The sequence below is a fragment of the Apteryx mantelli genome, chromosome 31 (assembly GCF_036417845.1).
Source record: "Apteryx mantelli isolate bAptMan1 chromosome 31, bAptMan1.hap1, whole genome shotgun sequence".
Lineage (NCBI taxonomy): Eukaryota > Metazoa > Chordata > Aves > Apterygiformes > Apterygidae > Apteryx > Apteryx mantelli.
Genome location: NC_090008.1, coordinates 1,592,963 through 1,611,993, shown reverse-complemented (window position 1 = coordinate 1,611,993; position 19,031 = coordinate 1,592,963). Strand labels below are relative to the sequence as shown.

The following is a 19,031-nucleotide window of genomic DNA, read 5'->3' as shown; positions in this document are numbered from 1 at the left end:
GGGGGCTCCGGAGACTTTTATTAAAAAGGGGGCGAGAGGGGGGAGGCGGAGGGGACGTTGCCGGAAGGGGGTCGGGGCTGCCGAGCCCCGGCGCTGCCGCGGTGCCGCCGGGCTGGAGCTGCTTGGTGTTGCGATAAAATATTAACAAATAAATACTGGGGAGGGGGAGAGCGAGCGGAAACTACGGAGCGGGAAGGGATGCTCCTTCCATGGGATTGGGCAAAATGCAGTGTAAAAATCAAATTGGAGGGGGGCCGGGGCGGCGAGCGCTCGTGGGGGCCGGGGGGATGCGGGGGGGGGGGGTCTCGCCGGGGGTCGGCGCCGTCACTCCCGGACGTACACCCTCGTGCAGACGACGTCGTCGGCGGTCATGGTCTGCAAGGAGGAACGGAGCGGGGGAGTCACGGCACGGCTCCGCAGGATGCCAGCCGGGAGTTTCCCACAATGCACCGGGCTGGGATGCTCCAGCCCCCACCCCGCACCCTTGCAGCATCCCTGGAGCAGGGCAGGGGGGTCGCTCCTTGCCCCGACCTCCAAAATTCACCTCCCTGCCCCCAAACCGCGCAGGGCCCCAGCGCCGCCCGCGCCTCACCAGGATGAGCTCCCCGTCGTTGGTCATTTCCCTGGACCAGCCCGTCTTGGGCCCGTCGCCCTTCAGCAGCCGCTGCTCGCAGACCATCTTGTTCTCGCTCTCCCACTTGGCCAGGCTCTGCGGCGGGGCAGAGGGGCGGCGCTGGGGCAGGGGGGGGCCACCGGCGGCCCCACGCCCCCCCCCCCGACCCCGCCAGGCAGGGCCATCCATCACCGCCCCGCGCCCCCGCCGCCAGATGGATGGGGCCATTTGTCGGCCGCTCCGGCACGGCCCTGACAGTTGCCCCGGCTCATCTGTCACCTGGGGACGCGGGAAGGCGCCCGGGAGGCGCGCGATGAAAGGGGCCATCCGTCTTCTTGCAAAGGAGCGTGCGTGGCAGGGGGCTTGCACGCACCGTGCGTGGCTGCATGCACACGTGTGTTTGCATGCATGTGTGTGCGTTTTGCATGCATATATGTGCTTTTGCATGCATGCGCATTTGCATACATATATGTGCATTTGCATGCATATATGTGCTTTTGCATGCATGCACATTTGCATACATATATGTGCATTTGCATGCATATATGTGCTTATGCATGCATGTGTGTTTGCATGCATGCAAGCATATATGTGCGTTTGCATGCATATATGTACAGCACCTGCCCTTTGCACGGCCCCACGCACCAGGGTCAGGATCGGCCCCGCAGCCCGGCGGGAAGGCAACGCTCACCTTGCAGGGCCTCCCGTCCACCGTCTGCTCCTCGAACTCCTCCCCGATCTTGAAGCTGATCTCGGTGGTGCGCACGGTGGTCGAGGTCTTGATGTAGAAGGTCTCGCCGTCCTGCTTGATCTCCACGGCCGGCTTGGAGGCCGCCGCCACCGCGATCTTCCGCAGCATCATGTTGACGCCTGGCGGACGAGACGCCGGCATGACGGCCCCGACCTGCCCTCGCCGGGGCCGTTCCCGGCGCGAGGCCACACGCGGCTCTCCGCCGGCGCCGGGGGAGCCCGACCTGCCCCCTTCCCCGCTGCGTGACCCGCAGCCGGGGAGGTTAAGTGACTCTCCGGGCAGCGAGGGGAGAGGGGAAGCGATCCCCCTTCCCCGGGGACTGCGGGAGCGTTTCAAAGCCTGCGGCCGCTTCGAGCCACAGATGCTGCCGCGTTTCTGGCCGAATCCGTTGCTGCGAGGCGCCGGCGAGGGGAATCGCTGCCCCTTGCAGCAAAAGGGAAAAACCGTCGATGCTCAGAGCCCGGGGCGGAAAAGTCCCGTTTGGAGCCGGGATCCAGTGCACGGGATGGGGGGGGGGGGGGAATGGGGGCAGCCCAGCATGGCAGCGCACGGCCACATCTGGGCCACATCTGGCTCTCGTTGCGGTGCGGTGGGGGCACGCGGCAGCCGCCCCCCCCGGGGGAAGGGACGAGGGGTGCAAGGCAGAGCGGTCCCGGGCGCCTCGCTGCCCCCCCTCCCCTCCGCGGGTTTGGCGGGTGGCCCCGGCCTCGCGGGGACACAGGGGGCAGCCGGTGCTTTGTCCCCAGGGCAGCTCATCCATCACGGCCCCGGAGAGCTGCTCTTTGGGAACATTGTTCCCGTGGCCCTGGAGCTGCGTGACCCCCCCCCCCCATCCCGGGTCAGCTCCCGGCCAGGACCCCGCTGCTCCCCCCGGCATGGGGAGGGGGCGGACGTGGATGCTGCAGCCCGGCACCCTCCGTGCTTCACGGCCCCGCCAACCCCCCCCCCCCCCCGTGCTGGTATTTTCCCCCGACTCCCATCATCCGGCATCAAAGGATCATCCAAGGGCGTTTGCTTTCTTTGGAAAATCCCCTGCACCCACCCTCGTGGAGCAAAACCTAGACATGCAAAAAAGAGCAAAACCACTCCAAAAGCCCCGAAACGGAGGAGCGTTCGCCCTTGCGATGCGGCCGCCGTTCCCGCGGGAGCCGGCGAGCGCCCGAGGCCTGATTCACGGCCGGGATCTCCGGATCGCACCGATCCCGCTGCCCTCCTGCGCCGCTCGGCTTTGCACCCAGCGGCTCGCCGAGGCCGGCGCATTTGCACCTTTCCTGGGGGGCACGAAGAGAAACTGCCCCCAAAATGCAGCAAAAGCGAGTGGCCCCGAGGGTCCGCTGCACCCTGGGGCGCCCGGAGGCATCACCTTCCCCCGGAGCTGCTAAAACGCGCCCGAAACGGGGGCCGGTAAAGGGCGGCAGCCCCCCACCTTTGCTCCGTGGGAAAGGAAGAGATTTACGCTATGGGTTGGCAGATTTATTTTCCTGCTGAGGTTTCTCCGAGCCGGTTTCGCTGTCGGTGATTCGAGGTGGGGGGAAGAGAGGGAGGGGAGAGGGGGGCGCAAGGGGGGGGAGAGGAGGGAGTGAAACCCAAGTAAGTGATAATTACACTCAAGTATTCGTCACGTATCCCCTAACCTGGAAAATATTCTGCTCCACCGGCTCGTCGGCTCGCGAGCGGGGTCAGGCGGAGGCGAGCGGCGGGGGGAGGCGAGCGCGGCCCCCGCCGAGGTGCTGGGTTTTGGGGGGGGGGGGGGGAACCTGTTACGCTCCCGGTCTGGCCCCCTCCTCGCTGCGGTCTCGGGGTTCACCCAGGACACAGCATCCCGCCGCAGCCCGCGGCTGCATTTTGGGGGGGGGCCAGGGTCGCCTGCAGCAGGCATCAGCGCCGCTCGGTGCATTTGGGGGGGGGGGCGATGCTTCTAGGAAAGGCTCGGTGCAGAGGGGCGCGCAGCCCCCCCCACCGTGCCTCAGTTTCCCCAGCGGGGATGCGACACCCCGCTGCCTTGAGGGGGGGAGGATGCAAAAGGGAGAGGACACGCGTGGGCACATCCCGCACCCCCGAGCCCCCCCCCCCCCCATGGGGGCTGCCGACGGGTTTGGGGCGCCCGTCGCAAGGGCAGCAGCGGCCGGGGGGGGGGGGGGTCCCGCTCACCCAGGGCTTTCAGCAGCTCCTCGAAGTTTTCCGAGCTCCGCATTTTCCAGTTGCCGGAGAAGTTGGGCATCGCGGCGGCGGCTCCGGGCCCCCGACGGCGCGCGGGGGGGGCCCCGCTCTCGCCCGGCGCCGGTTGCCGGTGGCTCCCGCTCGCCTCCGCCTCGCCGCGATCGCGCCGCGATCGCGCCCCGCTCGCTCCTTCGCTCGCCCGCAGCCTCGCGGCTCCGCCGGGCTCCGCGCCCTGGATGGGGCATTTTATTGCCGGGCTGGTCCCACCCCCTCCGGCCCCCGGGCCCCGGCGCCGGCCCCGGCGAGGCTCGCAGCGGGAGCCGAGGGGTGTTGCTCGCTCACCTGGGGGATTTTGCAAGAGAAAAAAAAGCCCCGGCGGCGGCCGCCTGGCTGCATTCCTGCAAAACCGCCCCAGCCCCGCAGCGCCGAGCACCCGCCGCCGCCGCCGGGCCCCTCTCCCAGTCCCGTCCCCCCCACCGGGAGCTGGGGTGGGGGTTCCCATGGGGGTGCTGCAGGGCAGAGGCACCCCGGCAGCGCGCGCCGTGGGGAGCCGAGCGCACCGGGTCCGTGCACGCGTGCGTGTGTGTATTCGTGCACACGTGTGTGTTCACGCGTGGGTGTGCACGTGCACGCGCACGGACGCGCAGTGTACGGACATTTGTGCAGGAGCCGCTGCGTGCGTGCGCGTGCACACGCGTGTGCGGACGTGCGTTAACACGCACGCGTGCAATTTGCCTGTGCGTGCACGTGTGCGCGCCTCCGGGGAGCCGAGCACCCCGTCTGGGCACAGACCTGAGCTGTGCGTCCTACCGGCCCCCGCACGAGCCAGGACGGGGTCCGGGGGGGCTGCGGCCACGGTCCGACCGATGCAGCAGAGCCCCAGAGACCTGGGAATTGGGGCCAAGCATCCCAGCACCCCGGTCCCACGCCGACAGCCCACGAGAAGAGGCAGCTGAACCTCGGCGGAGGCTCCCCACAGCCCGTTAGCCCCGACATCGTCCCTTTAAAATAGCCCCAAGCCTTCGCCGCCTGGAGTTTGCTTTGGCTCCGGGCCTGGGGGAAAGCAAGAAGATTAACTGCTAATGCTAGATTAAACCCCTGATAAATTGGGCCCGGTTTAAAGTGTGATGAATTATTTTCTGGGGGTTTCTCTCTTTAGCGAAACGCCGCATGCGCGGCGGGCTGTGCCGCCGTGCTGGAGCCCAGCACCGTCCCACGGGGCAGGGAAAGCACGGGAGACGCACGAGGGGTTCACGCAAGACCAGCCAGGCAGGAGATGCAGGATCACCCTCCGGGAAGAGCTGTGCTTCGCTCCCTTCGTGTTACGGAAAGGGGAAACTGAGGCACGGGGCATTGCCACAGCTCGGGAGCGGGCCCTGCTCGCTGCTCTCCCGGCCAGGTGCACTGGGAACCGCCAAACCTCCCCTGGGGCATCCGGATCCGGGTCCTCCCTGCCCTCCTCCGGCCCGCGTGGCTCCAGGCCACCCTGCAAGCGGGAATGAGGCCTTTCCCATCGCAAAAAGCAATGGGAATAAACCATGTAATTCCTCAGCGCTGGAGACCTCCCGTCTGCAAAACTCACGTCTTAAAAATAACAATAATAATGAGGAGCTTGTTGTTTGCAGCTCGAAAAGCATCTTTTAAATGCCCAGGGACGCTGCCCTCCTGCCCCTTCCCCACACCGGCTCCGTGGAAATCCCTCTGCCGGGGGAAGCTCCGGCTGCAGCGAGCTCCCTCCCTCCGCCTCCCCTCCTCCCAGCCACATCCCCCTCGCCCCCAAATTTCTGCGCTGCGATTTCCATGAGCCAAGTTCTGGCTTGCAACGAGTTTCTAATCCCCCGACGAGCAGGATTTATAACAAAGAGGGCGGATGTGGCCTTACCTCCAGCGCGGCAGATGCGCAACGCGCTGCTGGAGAGCAAACGCGTTACGGCTGGGCGACGGGGCCGGGGCGACTTCCCAGCTCCGCGCGGAGGGGGGGGGAAGCGTACCGGAAAACAGGAGTGGAGCCCCCAGCGCGGCACCCGGAGCACCGTGCGCCCAGGGTCCAGCCGTCCCGCGGCTGCTCCCAGCTCCGGGGTGGCTCGCGGGCCCCAAGCGAGGGGACGGGGCTGCAGAGCCGGTGGGTTTTGGAGAGGGAGGAAGCAGCGTCCCGGCCCCTCCGGTCTCTTGGGGCAGGATCTGGCGCAAGGAGGAGATAAAAAGCCACGGAAGGGGGTGAAACGGTGGCTTTTGCCGGCCGTGCCACGGCGTCGGGCCTGGCCGCAGGTGACGGTTCCCAGCCAGGTGCTGTTTGCCCCCACGTTTTGGGGGAAATGGGGAAAACGCCGCATTTCCAGTGGGTTACGTCCAAAGCGGGCGGACGGGGCCGGCTGGAGCAGAGCCCCTCCGGCGCTGCTGATGGGGGCAGATCCCGGAGACCTGCCCGTGCCGAACCCACGGAGCAAACCCAGGAGCCCTGCGCCCCGGCCACGCCGCCCCAGCTCGGCCACCTGGCCCCACGGCCACCGAGCCCCGAGCCCTCGGCCCGGCCAGGACAGGGCTGCGCAGGCCGGAGCGACCCGGCGCCGGGCGGAAATCCAACGGAATTATTAGTAACGGCTTTCGAGGGAGAGAGAAAGAGCCCCCAGCAACCCCACATCTGGAAGGAATTCTGCCGGGAAGGGCGGATAAATCCTTTTTTTCATTCTTCTCACCCCTCCCCTCCTCTTCCCTCCTTTCCGTCCCTGGAAAGCCCTGGGGCGGGCGGCCCTTTCGGAGACAAACATTCCAGCTCCCAGCTTCAAATAAACCCAAATAGCTCCGCCGATAGCCGGCAAGGCCATGGTGCTTAGGCATGGATTAATCTGGAGACGCGGAGGCAAGAGGCAAGGAGCAGCATCTCCCAGCCACGGCCCCGCATGGAACAGCTGGATCGGCCTCTGGAAACAGCTGGCAGCGGCCTGGGCTGCTAAAATCCTTGCAAGCCGCAGAAATGCGGAGCGGGCAGAGAGCAGTGCCGAAGTCCCGGGACCTGGAGCCGAGCACCCATGCCGGGTGCCCGGCTCCCTCTGGGGCTCCGCATCCCACTGAGCCCCAGCTCCCAGGAACCTCTTCCCTGCATCCCCAGCAAATCCATCCCAGCCGGCCCGGCGCAGCCACCCGCCAGCTGCTCCTGGCCCTGCTCCCTCCCCGTGGCTCTCCGCAGCCCCCAGACGGGATTTTCTCCGGCTCCAAGCCTGGCGGGGGGCCGGCAGGGAAATGAAGTGCAGCTGGATGGCTTTGCCGGGACCTGCCCCATCCCGGCATGGGAGGGAGCCCGACCCCAGGAACGCTGCCCCGGGAAAGGGGCTCCCGGCTCCGGCCGCCTGCATTTTGCTGGGAATCCCGCAGCCCACATGCGGGTGGGATGAGAGGGCCGGAGCCGCCGCCGGGACGGCACGCACAGTCCGCGTGGACATCCCGGCCCTCGGCAGGGAGTGGGGCCCCGGAGCAAACGGCCACCCGGCCTCGTTAGAGGGGGCTTGTCCGGCATCTGCCGCCAAGATGGGGCCGGGACGCATGGTTCTCATTTCCACGGACGTAAAAATTTTAACGACCGGCCATTTATAACCCCGCTTGTAAACTCCCGGCTTTAATTGCTTCCAAACGCGGCACAGACACAAAGGCTCCCGGCTTCTCCTCTTCGCATTCTCACCTTCCTTTGTACTCGGGGCCGTAACCGCGCTCCGGTGCCCTCCCCGGGACGTGAACCAGCTCGGCGCGGGGCAAGCGCGCGCACGCCCTCCCCTGCGTGCCGGGACGCTCGTCATCCCCCCCCCGTTGCACCGGCAGGTCCGGGCAGCTCCCGGTGCCGCGGGGGACGCCGAAGCCGGAGCCGGTTCGCAGCCCGGCGCGAGGCGAGGACGGAGCTGGCGGGAAGGCGTTTGCGCCCCCCCCCCCCCCCAAAGCTCTGCCCTCGATCTCCGCGTCCTTCGCCGCGCGGGGCCACTCGCATCAGAAAAGGGTGGTGGGGGGGAAAAAAAAGGAAAAATATCCGCGGTTACGCAGGTTGGCACCGCACGGGGCAGGGGGGCGTCCCGAAACGCCCCGCGCCGAGCCGGAGCCGGCCAGCAGCCTGGGCTGGGCTTGTTGGTTTTGGCCAACGCGGGGAGGAAGGCGCTCGCTGCCGGCTCCCTCCCGCGCTCGCTCCAGCGGGAGACGGGGCCGAGGCGGGAACCGCCCGGCAAGGGCACGGAGAGGGGGGAGGATGCTGGTGTGGGCTGGAGGCTGAGGATCCTCCTAGGCAGGGAGGAACGATGCCGTTTTCGGGGCGGCCGAGCTACGGCCCGGTCCGTTGCTTTCTTTCCAGAATGCCCTCTTCCTCCCCAAATCTCCCATGGGGACAGGGAGTGAGGGAAGGGGGCACCACGCTGGCCCCCAGCCGCCCCGGATGCAGGGACGCGCCTGAGGAAGGGGAAGGGGCCGGCTCGTACCTGGCGCGAAGAGGAGGCGAAGGAAGGGGTCAGCGGGAAGCAGATGTTGGCAGGTGATGGGTGACGGCTGACAACATCCATCGGAGGCGGGAGAGGGCTGCTCGGAGCCCGGAAACCCGGGGCTCGGCCGAGCTGCGCCAGAACCCCCGCAACACACACCAGCAAGGGGGGCGAGGGTCGGGCCCCCTATTTCGCCCCCGGATCCGAGGCAGGCGGGATGCGAGGCTGGAGCGGATCCAGCGTCAGGAATCGCCATCAGCCCCGGCCGAGGATGCCGAGGCCGCACAGCCTCGGGGTCGGGGGCTGCTCACCCACGGTGAGGGGCTCTGCTCCCCCCCCGGGGTGAGGAAAAATGGGAGACGGGCCACCCCAAGCCCTGCCCGCTGCCACCCTGCTCCGAGCCCCCGTCCCGGCCTGTTTCGGACGCGGACCTGGCCGAGGCCGAGCGCCAGGACGCAGCTTGGTGCCTGCCCTGCCGGGGCCCCCTCCCAAACGGCTTTCATTTCAAACAACAACAGCAAGAGCTCTCGCGCCAAGCCCGAAACGCGGAAAACGTGCGGGAACGGCCTCCCGCCGGCGCCCAGGCAGCGAGCGAAGGGGCAGCGAGCCCCATGCCTGGCCCGGGCACAGACCTCGCGCGGCGGCGCTCGGAGGTGCCTGCACGGTGCTGGGGGACACGGCGGGATCCCGTTCCCCCAAGGAGAGAGGGGACGGGCGCTACCTGCTCCTTCGGCCTGCTCCCAGGTCGGGGCACGGATCATGCCGCCCTGCTGCCCCTGCATCGTCACCACCCCGGAAAGGAAGGGCTCGTTAATCATCGCTTTTAATGGGGATTTTGAACATAAACATTTTACTTCAAAGCAGCTCTGCAGCAGGCTGAGACGGACCGAAAACTTGGGGAGCATTTGAGAGTTCGGAAAGCAAATCGCACATCGGTGTTTGGAGGCATCCGCGAAGGGCGCCGCGTCCCTGGGCCCCACACGGAGCGTGCGGAGCGCCACGGCACAGACGGCTGCCGCCGCGCCTGAGCCGCTCCCCCAAGCCCGGGCTCGTCCCAGGGCTCCGAGGTTGCAGCAGCCCTTGCGCAAAGCGGAAAGCAGAATCCAAATCCCGACAGGCAGCAGCCACCCTGCTCCGAAACCAGAGCGGGGACTTTCCGATGCCGCGGCAGGATCTGCTTTATGCCCGCTGGGCGCCGCCCACTCCCACGCCAGCTTCCGTGTCCCTGCCGCAGCCGCAGCTCAGAGCTGTTTGGCGGTTACTGTCCTTGTCAGAGGTAGTTTTGCAACATCCCCCCTCACAAACGGGGAGAAAGAGGCACCGGTGGAGAAATGAGATTCGCCCTGGGCCACGCGCCGGCACCAAATCCCCTGGTAACTGCGCCGCAGTCAACAGGATCCGTGCCCAGAGCAAGTGCAGCTGGCGCGGCCCCACGTCGCAGCAGCCACGCGGCTGGGTTTGGGAACCCCAGTGCTATCAGCGCCCTCCGACAGCACCGAGCTGTTCTGGGGGCGCGCGAGGCCCTAGACACCCCCCAGGGGGGCACAGACCGGCCCAGACCTAGAGGTAGCGGCTCTCCCCACGCCTTGGGTGGGACAGAGAGCAAGCGGCACAGTGTAGCCAGGGGCGCGGGGCGCTGGCGGGGACAGGGGACGGTCCCGCTGCCTCCCAGCTACGCTCCGGCCCCCATCCCGCCGTCTCTCCGGCCGCGCTACCTCGCCCAGACGGCCGAACTGCCCCCTCCGCGCTCCCTTTGCTCCATCCCGCTCTTCCCGCGAGCTCTGGGCTCTCGGAGACCGGAGCCTCGGGGCTCCGGGACCAGGCTGCGGGCGGTCACTCCTGCTCGGGGTTCTGCGTCAGGTGTTGCTCCCACTCCGCTTCCACCACCTTGTACAGCTCCATGGTGGCCCTGGCGTCCTCCACCGAGGAGTGGCCGCTCTTGCCAACCTGTCGGGGACAGAAACGACGGGTTGGCACAGCCCAAGGCTCCGTTCGGACACAGGCTGAGCAGGGAAAAGCCCCACCAACACTCGAACTGCCGGACAGGGGGCTGGGCCGAGGAGCTCGGGATCACCGAACCTGTAGCTGGTTTTCAGGGAAGGGGAAACTGAGGCACAAGGCAGGGGCCTGGCTTGCTCCAGGACCATCAGGAGGAACTGAACGTTAATCCCTGAACCCTCCCCAGGAGGCAAAGCACCTCCAAGCGCTCTGATCGCAGCCCAGCCGGTGCAAACAAAGAGGGCTGGACCTCTCCCTGCTCCTGTCATGTCCCTGCCTGCTGTGACACCCCCAGGACTTGCTGCTCCCCGTGGCACAGGCTCGATCTTGTCCTCCCACAGCAGCACTGCTCCCCAGCTTTCCAGGGAGTTTCGGGAGTTTCTCGCTACAGCAGAAGCTTCGCAGCGGCCCCCTGTGGCGGCTAGCGAAAGCGGGGAGGAAGCGTCCCAGCGCGGGGCGAGCGGGGACACCGCAGCGTCGGGCCCGGCAGCCGCCGCCGCCGCCGCCGGGTACCTGAATGTCTTTGCGCAGCAGCTGCTTGGTGAGGCGCTTCAGGGAGATGGACACGTTCTCGGGAAAGCCGCCCTTGCGGTTCAGCAAGGGGATTTTGGATGTGTCCCGGGTGAGCGAGTGGGGGTGGAAGTACTTGAGCGCCTTGAAGTCGTTGCAGATGGCGTGGCCAACCACAATCTTCCCCGAGAGGATTTTCAGGATCTGAGGAGGAAGGAGAGCAGGGTTTACAGCAGGCTCGGGCCACCCTCTCGCAGAACTGCCACAACCCGGATCATGCAGGCACGGGAGGGATCTGCCAGGCCCTAACGCACCGCGCTGCGGTCATCCAAGAGATCCTCACCCCTGGATGCCTACTCCACGCTCTGCGCCACGGCAGAGCACGACCCCGGCCCAGGCAACGGGCCCCGGTGCTTAGTTCAAGCCACAGAGAAAAGCAGGTCGGTGCTACGACGCGGGACCGAACGGGAGCAGCTGAGGCGTGAGGAGACGCTCGCTCTGCTGCAGCGGCGAGACGGGCCCACGGGCAGCCCTCGCCCAAACAGCCGAGCCCCCCGCAGCCCGTCAAACCTCCAAACGGTCCTAAGAGCCCGCGAGACAGCGAGGATCCCTGCCCCAGACCGTGCCACCCCTTGTCACGCGGCTCAGGGCCCCCGGGAGCGCACCTCTCGCTGGGCTTTGCCGAAGGGGACGGCGTTCACCATGTGATGCCGCTTGATGCCGCTCCAGCGGGTGCGGTAGTCCACGATGGGGTTGGCCGGGCGGATGTACTGGTCGTAGACGACGTCGCCGTCGTAGCTGACGATGCTGCAGCGGGCCAGGTCGCTGACGCGCCCGCCGGGCCCCGTGCCCACCATCTCGCAGTCAATGGCCACCAGCTTGCTGGGCACGGCAGGGAGGAGGGGGGCACTTTTCTTGCCCTTAACTGAGGCACACGTTCCTTTGGGAAAACACGTCCTTTTGGAGCCTGTGGAGTTGTTCTGTGCGGCTGGGCTGGGCTGGGGATTGTTCACCTTGGGGTACGTTTTGGACTGGTCCCTCCCGGCCACATCTGCAGCCCGCTGCTTCTTGGCATTCCTGCCCCAGGAGCCCGACTTCTTCCGAGAGCCTTTCGCTGCCTGCTGCTGGGCCGGCGGCAGCTGCTTTTGCTTCAGCACACCCTTCCTCTCCAGGAACCGGCGCCGCTTCAGAAAGTTCTTGTGCTTTTGATTGCCAGCCGCCCCCTTCTTGGAGGGCTCCGAGAGGCCAAAGTTCACATTGAGGATCAAATCCGACATGGTGGGCTCCAGCGGGAGGGCTTGCACATGGGGAACGCGGGACGCGGCGGAGAGGGGATCCCCCGCGACAGCTCCGGCCTCGCAGCTGGTCCTGCCTGCAGCACAGAGAGCGGGATCTCAGCGTCCGCATCCCCGGGCCGCCACCAAGCTCGCGGCAGGCGCCTGGGGAAACCTCCCCTGCGCCTGGGCTGGGGTCACCAGCCCTCCCCGAGGGGAAAGCGGACATTTCTTGCTGAATTCCACTGCAAATCCCTTCAGCAGGGCAAAAAGCCTCTGACATGGCCCCCCCATCCCAACATGGGCTCCCACCCCACCTCCCCCACTCCAAAATGGGCCCCTCCCCCAAAGGGCTTCACCCCAAATCTGAACCCCAAATAGGCCCGCTCCCCCGCAGCACCCACCCTGCACCCCTCAACCCAAAATGGCCCCCCTCCCCCAAAGGACTCACCCCCAAAGCGGCCTCAAAATGGGCCCCTATCCCCACAGCACCCATCCCGACCTCCCCACCCCAAAATGGCCCCCCTCCCCCAAAGGGCTCACCCCAAAACCGGCCCCAAAATGGGCCCCTACTCCCACAGCACCCATCCCGCCCTCCTCAACCCAAAATGGCCCCCCTCCCCCAAAGGGCTCACCCCAAAACCGGCCCCCACCCTCCGCACCCCGAAATGGGCTCCCTGCCCCCAAACGACCCCCCCCAAAACGACCCCCAAAAGGGCCCCCAACCCCACAGCGCCCACCCCAACACGGGCCCCCTCCCCCGAAGGGTCCCCCGCCCCCACCTCGGCGCCCGCGGGCCCGCCCGGAAGCGGAACCCCCCGCGGCCTCTCCCGGGACAGGGGAACACGCGTGAGCCGGCGCGGAGAGGGGGGCGCACACCGGCCCCGCGCATGCGCACGTGCCCGGCACCGGGCGGAAGTGACGCTTTGCGCCTGCGCCCGCGGCCGCGGGACACGGCTTGGCGCATGCTCAGAGCGCAGCGCCGCTCCACGTTGGGGGGGGCTGCGCAGGCGCAGCGCTGAGGCGGGAACCATAGAGGGGCCAGGTGGTGAGTGGGCGCGGCGGGTGGCGGGGCGCTCTAGCCCTCCGGCGGGGGGGCTCTCTATGGCGTGGGGCGGGTAGGGGGCTAAGTGACGAAGTGGGTTCAAGGCGCGGTGCTGACATCACAGGTGATGTCATGGCCGTGGCAGCCCCCGGGGTGGTGTCATGGATCAGTGGTGAGCTGGGGACGGGGGGGAGGAGAGGCAGCTTGAGCTGCAGTGTGATGTCATGGTGCCTGTGATGCCATGGTGCTTGTGATGTCATGGCACCTGTGATGTCATGGTGCTTGTGATGTCATGGTGCCTGTGATGTCACAGCCCCTGTGATGCCACGGTGCCTGTGATGTCATGGCCCCTGTGATGTCACAGCCCCTGTAATGTCATGGCACCTGTGATGTCATGGTGCTTGTGATGTCACAGCCCCTGTAATGCCATGGTGGCTATGATGTCATGGTGCTTGTGATGTCATGGCACCTGTGATGCCATGGTGCTTGTGATGTCATGGTCCCTGTGATGTCGCAGCCCCTGTGATGTCACCCCCTCACCGGGCGGCGCTCCGGTGCCGAGGGGGCTGCGTCGAGGGGTGACGTCACGGCCCCGCGAGGCCCCGCGCCCTCCCCGCCGCCCCTCCAGGTGACGTCGCAGCCCCGCCGCCATGGCGGCCGCCCCCTCCGGGCCCCTGCGGCGGGAGCAGCAGCGGGCGGCGAGCATCGTCCGCGTCCTGGCGCTGTACCGGCCCCTGCTCGACGCCTACGTCATCGTGAGTGTCCCCGCGCCGCCATCGCCGCCGGCACCGCGCCGCCTCGCCGCCATCTCACCCCCCATGACCCCCAACCTCTTGCTGCCCGCAGGAGTTTTTTGCCGAGGACCTGTGGGCCCGGCTGCCGCCCTCCTGGCAGGTCGCGCTGGCCAACACACCGGCGCCGCAGCTGGCCGCCGCGCTGCTGGAGCCCCCCGGCCCTGCCACCACCGCCACCGCCACCACCGCTGTGTGGCCGCTCTCCCTGCTGGCCTTCAAGGCGACGGCCCAGGCGCTGGCCTTCCCCCGCGCACCGCCGCGGCACCAGCACAGGCACCGGCACGGGCACCGGCACGGGCACGCCGGCCACCCCCCGGAGTTTCGGCGCAACCCCTGCCAGAGCGCCGGGCTGCACCCGCTGCTCCGCAAGCACGTCAAGCCCAAAAAGCAGCACGAGATCCGACGCCTGGGCAAGGTGGGCACCCGGCGGCGCCGGCACCAGCACCGGCACCAGCACCGGCACCGGCACCGGCACCGGCACCGGCACGGCGGCCCCAACCCTCCTCTCTCTCCCCCCGCAGGTGGTGAAGCAGCTGAGCGAGGCCGCGGGCTGCGACCACGTGGTGGACGTGGGCTCGGGGCAGGTAGGATGGGGCAGAGATTTTGGGGAGGGGGGGGATGCGGCCGCCCCCCACGCACGCCGCGGCACCCATCCCCGCGCAGGGCCACCTCTCGCGCTTCCTGGCCTTCGGCCTCGGCTTGCCGGTCACCGCCGTGGAGGGCGACGGCCGCCTGGTCGAGGCGGCGAAGCGCTTCGATCGGGAGCTGCTGCAGGCGCTGGAGAAAGCCCGGGCGCGAGGAGCTGAGGTGAGGGGCTGGGGGGGGGGAACGGCCAGCCCGCGTCCCCCCAAAAACGCCCCGCAACGTTAACCGTCCCTCTCCCCGACACCGCGCAGGTGCCGCTCTCCCCGCGGGGGCCGCGCCACGTGGCCGCCCGCCTGGACCCCCGGGAGCTGCTGCTGCCGCCGCCGCCGGGGCCGCGGGACGCGGAGCGGGTGCTGCTCACGGGGCTGCACGCCTGCGGCGACCTCAGCGCCGCCCTGCTCCGCCACTTCGCCCGCAGCCCCCGCGTGGCCGCCGTCACCTCGGCGGCCTGCTGCTACATGAAGCTCTCCGCCGGGCCGCCGCCGGCGCCAGCTTTCGGCTACCCACTGAGCGCCTGGGTGGCGGGGCTGCCGGGCCACGCGCTCTCCTACAAGGCGCGCGAGGCGGCCTGCCACGCGCTGGAGGGCTACGCGGGGCGGCTGCGGGCCGACGGCGGCGCCCTGCGCACGCACTGCTACCGGGCGGTGCTGGAGACCCTCATCCGGGCGGCCGACCCCAGCAAGAAGCGCCTGGGGGTGCAGACGGTGAACAAGGCGCACGCGCTGAGCTTCCCCGAGTGAGCGCGGGCGACGGGGACTGCCCCTCCCCACCTCCGCCCCAAAACGGCCCGCTCCGTCCCGGTCTGACCCGCTTTGTGCCCGCAGGTACGCCCGGCTGGGGCTGCCCCACGTGGGGCTGGATCCGGCCGCGCTCCCGCTGGATTCGGAGGCCGTGCGGAGCATGCTGCGGCAGCAGCAGAAGGTGGTGGCCTTCTTCAGCCTGGCGCTGCTGCTGGCGCCGCTGGTGGAGACCCTCATCCTGCTCGACCGGCTGCTCTACCTGCGGGAGCAAGGTGGGTGCCGGGGCCGCGGGGCGCGGGTTCGGAGCGCTGCCGGCACCGACCCTGCCTCTCCCCCCCGCCGCAGGTTTCCAGTGCGCCCTGATCCCCCTCTTCGACCCCCAGTTCTCCCCGCGCAACCTGGTGCTGGTGGCTGCCAAGTGCCCCCTGGGCCCAGTGCTGTCGGCCCTGGACGAGGACAGCGGCGAGGACGAGGACAGCGGCGAGGACGAGGACAGCGGCGAGGACGAGGACGCGGCCCTGCCGGGGGGATCGCCACCAGGCTGCCCCCGGGCAGAGCCACCCACGGAGGGGCAAAGCCGGGGCTGAGCTGCCTCGCAGCAGCCAGGAAAGGCCAAACGTCCCCGTTTTGGGCCGAGACCTGCTCCCCAGAGCGAGGCAGGCAGGACGCTGACGTGTCACACCTCAGCACGCCGCCGTCCCCATCGTCGCAGGAGCGCTCAGGCCCCGCGCCGGCTCCCTCACGGCCTGCTGAGGTTATTTTGCCGCGCTGCAACCCCATCAGACTGAAGGGGAGCGCCGTGCCCCGAAAGCCGTCACCCTCCTCCTGCGTGTCCGGGGACGGGAGGCAAAGGCTGGCGGGGGACAAGGGCTGCAGCACGCAGCTCAGGCCTCATCTTTATTACAATAAAGCTGATTTTCTACAGCGCAGGGCTCGGACTGAGCGAACAGGGAGGGAGTACGGGTCTCAAAACCACCGCACGCCGCAGCCGTGTAAAAGAAAGGGGTGTCTTTATTGCAGGCTGCTGCCCAGGGGCACAGACCCCAGCCCCAGAGCACGTTTCAGTTTTCCTCCCGTCCTCAACCAGGACTGTTAATACCAGTAGGATTTCTTGGCCCTGCGCGTCTCCACGATGCCCATCGCATCCATGATCTCCTCCTCGAAGGTCTTTAGGGATGGCACGTACGTCTTGTCCAGCGCGTCTTCCACCGACGTGTCCTTCGGGCCGTCTGCTCACAGCAAAGGGGGTGGTGCTGAGCGTCCGAGCGCCTCGGAGGGGCCAAACGACACCCTCAGCATCATCCCGAGCCGCGAGCCCCCTCTCGCCCCTCACCTATCCACTGCTCGGGGACGATGCCGTCCCGGCGGTGTCGCATGGGCGTGGGGATGATCCGGCCGCTGCGCAGGGAGACGCGGACCCGCTCGCCCTCCTCCGTGTACCGCCACTCCACCTCCGTCGGCTTCCTGGCGCGGGAGAGCACAGGGATCGGCGCCGGGACGCAGCCGTGGCTCCCTCACCCACCCGGCCCACGGCGCCGAGGGCGTCCCGGCTCTGCCGCAGCGGTTACCTGTCCTCGGGGTCCACCAGGGAGATCTGGCTGAGCAGCAGGGGTGCTTCACTGGCGATGTATGTCCCAGGGAATTTGGCTGTTTTGTTGATGTAGCGGTAATGCTGGGGGACAGCGAGCTGGTTACGGACACCCTGCGCAGCCCCGTGCCCACGCGGGCACCCCAAACACGCACGCGACGCATCGGGGCCGCTTGTGGCCCCTGCCGGGACGAGGGCCCAGCTAGAGCCCCGTCATCGCGGTGGGGATGCGCCGTGTTCAAACCTCACCGTGTTCAAGCCTTCCACGACAACCCAGTTGCGGGCTCGCACCACCTGGGTCACCATTGCCTGCTTCCCCGCGTCCTTCCCGGTGAGGACTTGGACCTGGCGCCAAGAGGAGCAAGTCAGAGGCGGCAGGGACGGCTCCTGGCCAAGGGCCCCGGCTCGGGCCACCTCTTCCTCCAGGAGCCTCGGGCGGACGCTGCCGGGTGACTCACCGTGTCGCCCCGAAACACCTTCCAGTCCTCCCTGCTGATGGGCTCCACGAAGATCTTCTTGCGCCGACGCCCCGGGGGGTTCCTCTGCCGGGCCGCGGCCGACTCGGGGGGCCAGGTGCCGTGGCGGTAGTCGCGCGGCAGCTTCAGCCGGGCCGCCATGGGCAGCAGGGCCGAGAGGCGCATGGCGGCGGGCTGGGCTGGGGGTGCCCGGGCGTCAAGGTGGGGACCCAGGAGTCCTGCACCCCCCCCTCCCCGCCTCTGCACCCCCCGGTAATGCGTCTGCTGGGGACCCAGGCGTCCTGCAGAGCTCCCCTATCCCCCATCCCTTGCAGTGCCCCCCCCAAAAGGGGACCCAGGCATCCTGCAGAGCCCCCCCATACCCCATCCCTTGCAGTGCCCCCCCAAAAGGGGGCCCAGGCGTCCTGCAGAGCCCCCCCATCCACCATCCCTTGCAGTGCCCCCCCCAAAAGGGGACCCAGGCATCCTGCAGAGCCCCCCCATACCCCATCCCTTGCAGTGCCCCCCCCAAAAGGGGACCCAGGCGTCCTGCAGAGCCCCCCCATCCACCATCCCTTGCAGTGCCCCCCCCAAAAGGGGACCCAGGCGTCCTGCAGAGCCCCCCCATCCCCCATCCCTTGCAGTGCCCCCCCAAAAGGGGGCCCAGGCGTCCTGCAGCGCCCCCCCCATCCCCCATCCCTTGCAGTGCCCCCCCAAAAGGGGACCCAGGCATCCTGCAGAGCTCCCCCATCCCCCATCCCTTGCAGTGCCCCCCCAAAAGGGGACCCAGGCATCCTGCAGAGCTCCCCCATCCCCCATCCCTTGCAGTGCCCCCCCAAAAGGGGACCCAGGGGTCCTGCAGAGCCCCCCCACACCCCATCCCTTGCAGTGCCCCCCCCAAAAGGGGACCCAGGGGTCCTGCAGAGCCCCCCCATACCCCATCCCTTGCAGTGCCCCCCCCAAAAGGGGACCCAGGCATCCTGAAGAGCCCCCCCATCCCCCATCCCTTGCAGCACCCCCCCCAAAAGGGGGCCCAGGCGTCCTGCAGAGCCCCCCAACCCCCAACCCTTGCAGTGCCCCCCCAAAAGGGGACCCAGGGGTCCTGCAGAGCCCCCCCCATACCCCATCCCTTGCAGTGCCCCCCCCAAAAGGGGACCCAGGGGTCCTGCAGAGCCCCCCCATCCCTCATCCCTTGCAGTGCCCCCCCAAAAGGGGGCCCAGGCGTCCTGCAGAGCCCCCCTCCCCCCCAGGAAGGGGGCCCAGGCGTCCTGCCGCGCTCCCCACCCTCAAGGCCCCCCCCGGACCCCCAGGTCCCCCCGGGCCCCTCTCACCTTGGCGTCCCCCGGCCTCTGCCGCGCCTCGCGCGCAGGGGAGGCGGAGCGGTGCATGCCGGGACGTGTAGTCCCGCCGATGAGGGGGGCGGGACGGGAGGTCGCAAAGCACCCTGGGAGTTGTAGTCCCCACCACCCCGCCCCCTTACGCAATGCATCCTGGGAGCGGCCACGAGTGGGTTAACACCCCCCCCCTTTTCGCCAACAACCCGGCCACATAGCCTGCCGGGAGTGGCGGGGCTGCCGCGGGGCACGCCGGGAGCTGTAGTCGCGCCCCGCGGCACGCCGGGAGTTGTAGTCCCGCGGGCGGGGGGTGGGGGCAGCAGGCAACGTGGGGCCTGGCTGTGGGGCCGCCCCGGCTGCCCCCCTCCAGTTGCCCCCCTCGCTGCCCTCCTCGGGGCCGGGCTCAGCCCCGCTGCCTCCCCCCGGCCGGGGGGGCAGCCGAGGCCGGCGAGCCCCAGGCAGCTGGGAGATGTAGTCCGGCCGCGGGGCTGGCGCCCGGCCAGGGCTCCATTTTCTGCTCCGTCCCCAGGGGAAGGTCCCAGCCACCCGCTCTCACCTTCTCACAAAATGTTGTTTTTAACAGCAATCTCCCCTCTAAAAACAGTTCCCTCCCCCCCTTTTTGGGCCCCCCCAGGAAGGGCTCGCCCGCCGAGCCCCCGTGCGCCCCACC

General features: G+C 68.6%; 4 protein-coding genes across 8 annotated transcripts; 1 reads left to right on the top strand and 3 right to left on the bottom strand.

The window, feature by feature from the left end:
* CRABP2 (cellular retinoic acid binding protein 2) lies at positions 1–3,719 on the bottom strand. Its single transcript, XM_067313385.1, has 4 exons — positions 3,516–3,719; positions 1,305–1,483; positions 593–709; positions 1–375 (listed from the first exon to the last, which is right to left on the bottom strand). The coding sequence occupies exons 1-4, from the start codon at positions 3,583–3,585 to the stop codon at positions 325–327; spliced, it is 417 nt and encodes a 138-aa protein (XP_067169486.1). The 5' UTR covers positions 3,586–3,719; the 3' UTR covers positions 1–324.
* A 5,228-nt stretch (positions 3,720–8,947) lies between these two features.
* Positions 8,948–12,633, bottom strand: ISG20L2 (interferon stimulated exonuclease gene 20 like 2). Of its 2 annotated transcripts, XM_067313384.1 has the most exons (4): positions 12,543–12,633; positions 11,152–11,858; positions 10,490–10,690; positions 8,948–9,925 (listed from the first exon to the last, which is right to left on the bottom strand). In XM_067313384.1, the coding sequence occupies exons 2-4, from the start codon at positions 11,761–11,763 to the stop codon at positions 9,812–9,814; spliced, it is 927 nt and encodes a 308-aa protein (XP_067169485.1). In that variant the 5' UTR covers positions 11,764–11,858; positions 12,543–12,633; the 3' UTR covers positions 8,948–9,811. The 2 variants fall into 2 exon arrangements, with proteins under 2 accessions (XP_067169485.1, XP_013810943.2); XM_013955489.2 differs by lacking the exon at positions 12,543–12,633 and having other exon boundaries at positions 11,152–11,960.
* A 159-nt stretch (positions 12,634–12,792) lies between these two features.
* On the top strand, positions 12,793–16,080 carry METTL25B (methyltransferase like 25B). Of its 3 annotated transcripts, XM_067313370.1 has the most exons (8): positions 12,793–12,808; positions 13,323–13,560; positions 13,652–14,014; positions 14,121–14,183; positions 14,263–14,406; positions 14,496–14,948; positions 15,069–15,256; positions 15,330–16,080. In XM_067313370.1, exons 2-8 carry the CDS (start codon positions 13,456–13,458, stop codon positions 16,078–16,080), a joined length of 2,067 nt encoding a protein of 688 aa, XP_067169471.1. In that variant the 5' UTR covers positions 12,793–12,808; positions 13,323–13,455. The 3 variants fall into 3 exon arrangements, with proteins under 3 accessions (XP_067169471.1, XP_067169472.1, XP_067169473.1); XM_067313371.1 differs by lacking the exon at positions 12,793–12,808 and having other exon boundaries at positions 12,905–13,560; positions 14,496–14,980; positions 15,368–16,080; XM_067313372.1 differs by lacking the exon at positions 12,793–12,808 and having other exon boundaries at positions 12,905–13,560; positions 15,368–15,742.
* On the bottom strand, positions 15,978–18,431 carry MRPL24 (mitochondrial ribosomal protein L24). 2 transcript variants are annotated; one of them, XM_067313387.1, is made up of 6 exons: positions 18,359–18,431; positions 17,031–17,222; positions 16,822–16,917; positions 16,553–16,656; positions 16,318–16,448; positions 15,978–16,213 (listed from the first exon to the last, which is right to left on the bottom strand). In XM_067313387.1, exons 1-6 carry the CDS (start codon positions 18,413–18,415, stop codon positions 16,077–16,079), a joined length of 717 nt encoding a protein of 238 aa, XP_067169488.1. In that variant the 5' UTR covers positions 18,416–18,431; the 3' UTR covers positions 15,978–16,076. The 2 variants fall into 2 exon arrangements, with proteins under 2 accessions (XP_067169488.1, XP_067169489.1); XM_067313388.1 differs by having other exon boundaries at positions 17,031–17,227; positions 18,359–18,423.
* Positions 18,432–19,031: the final 600 nt, after the last annotated feature.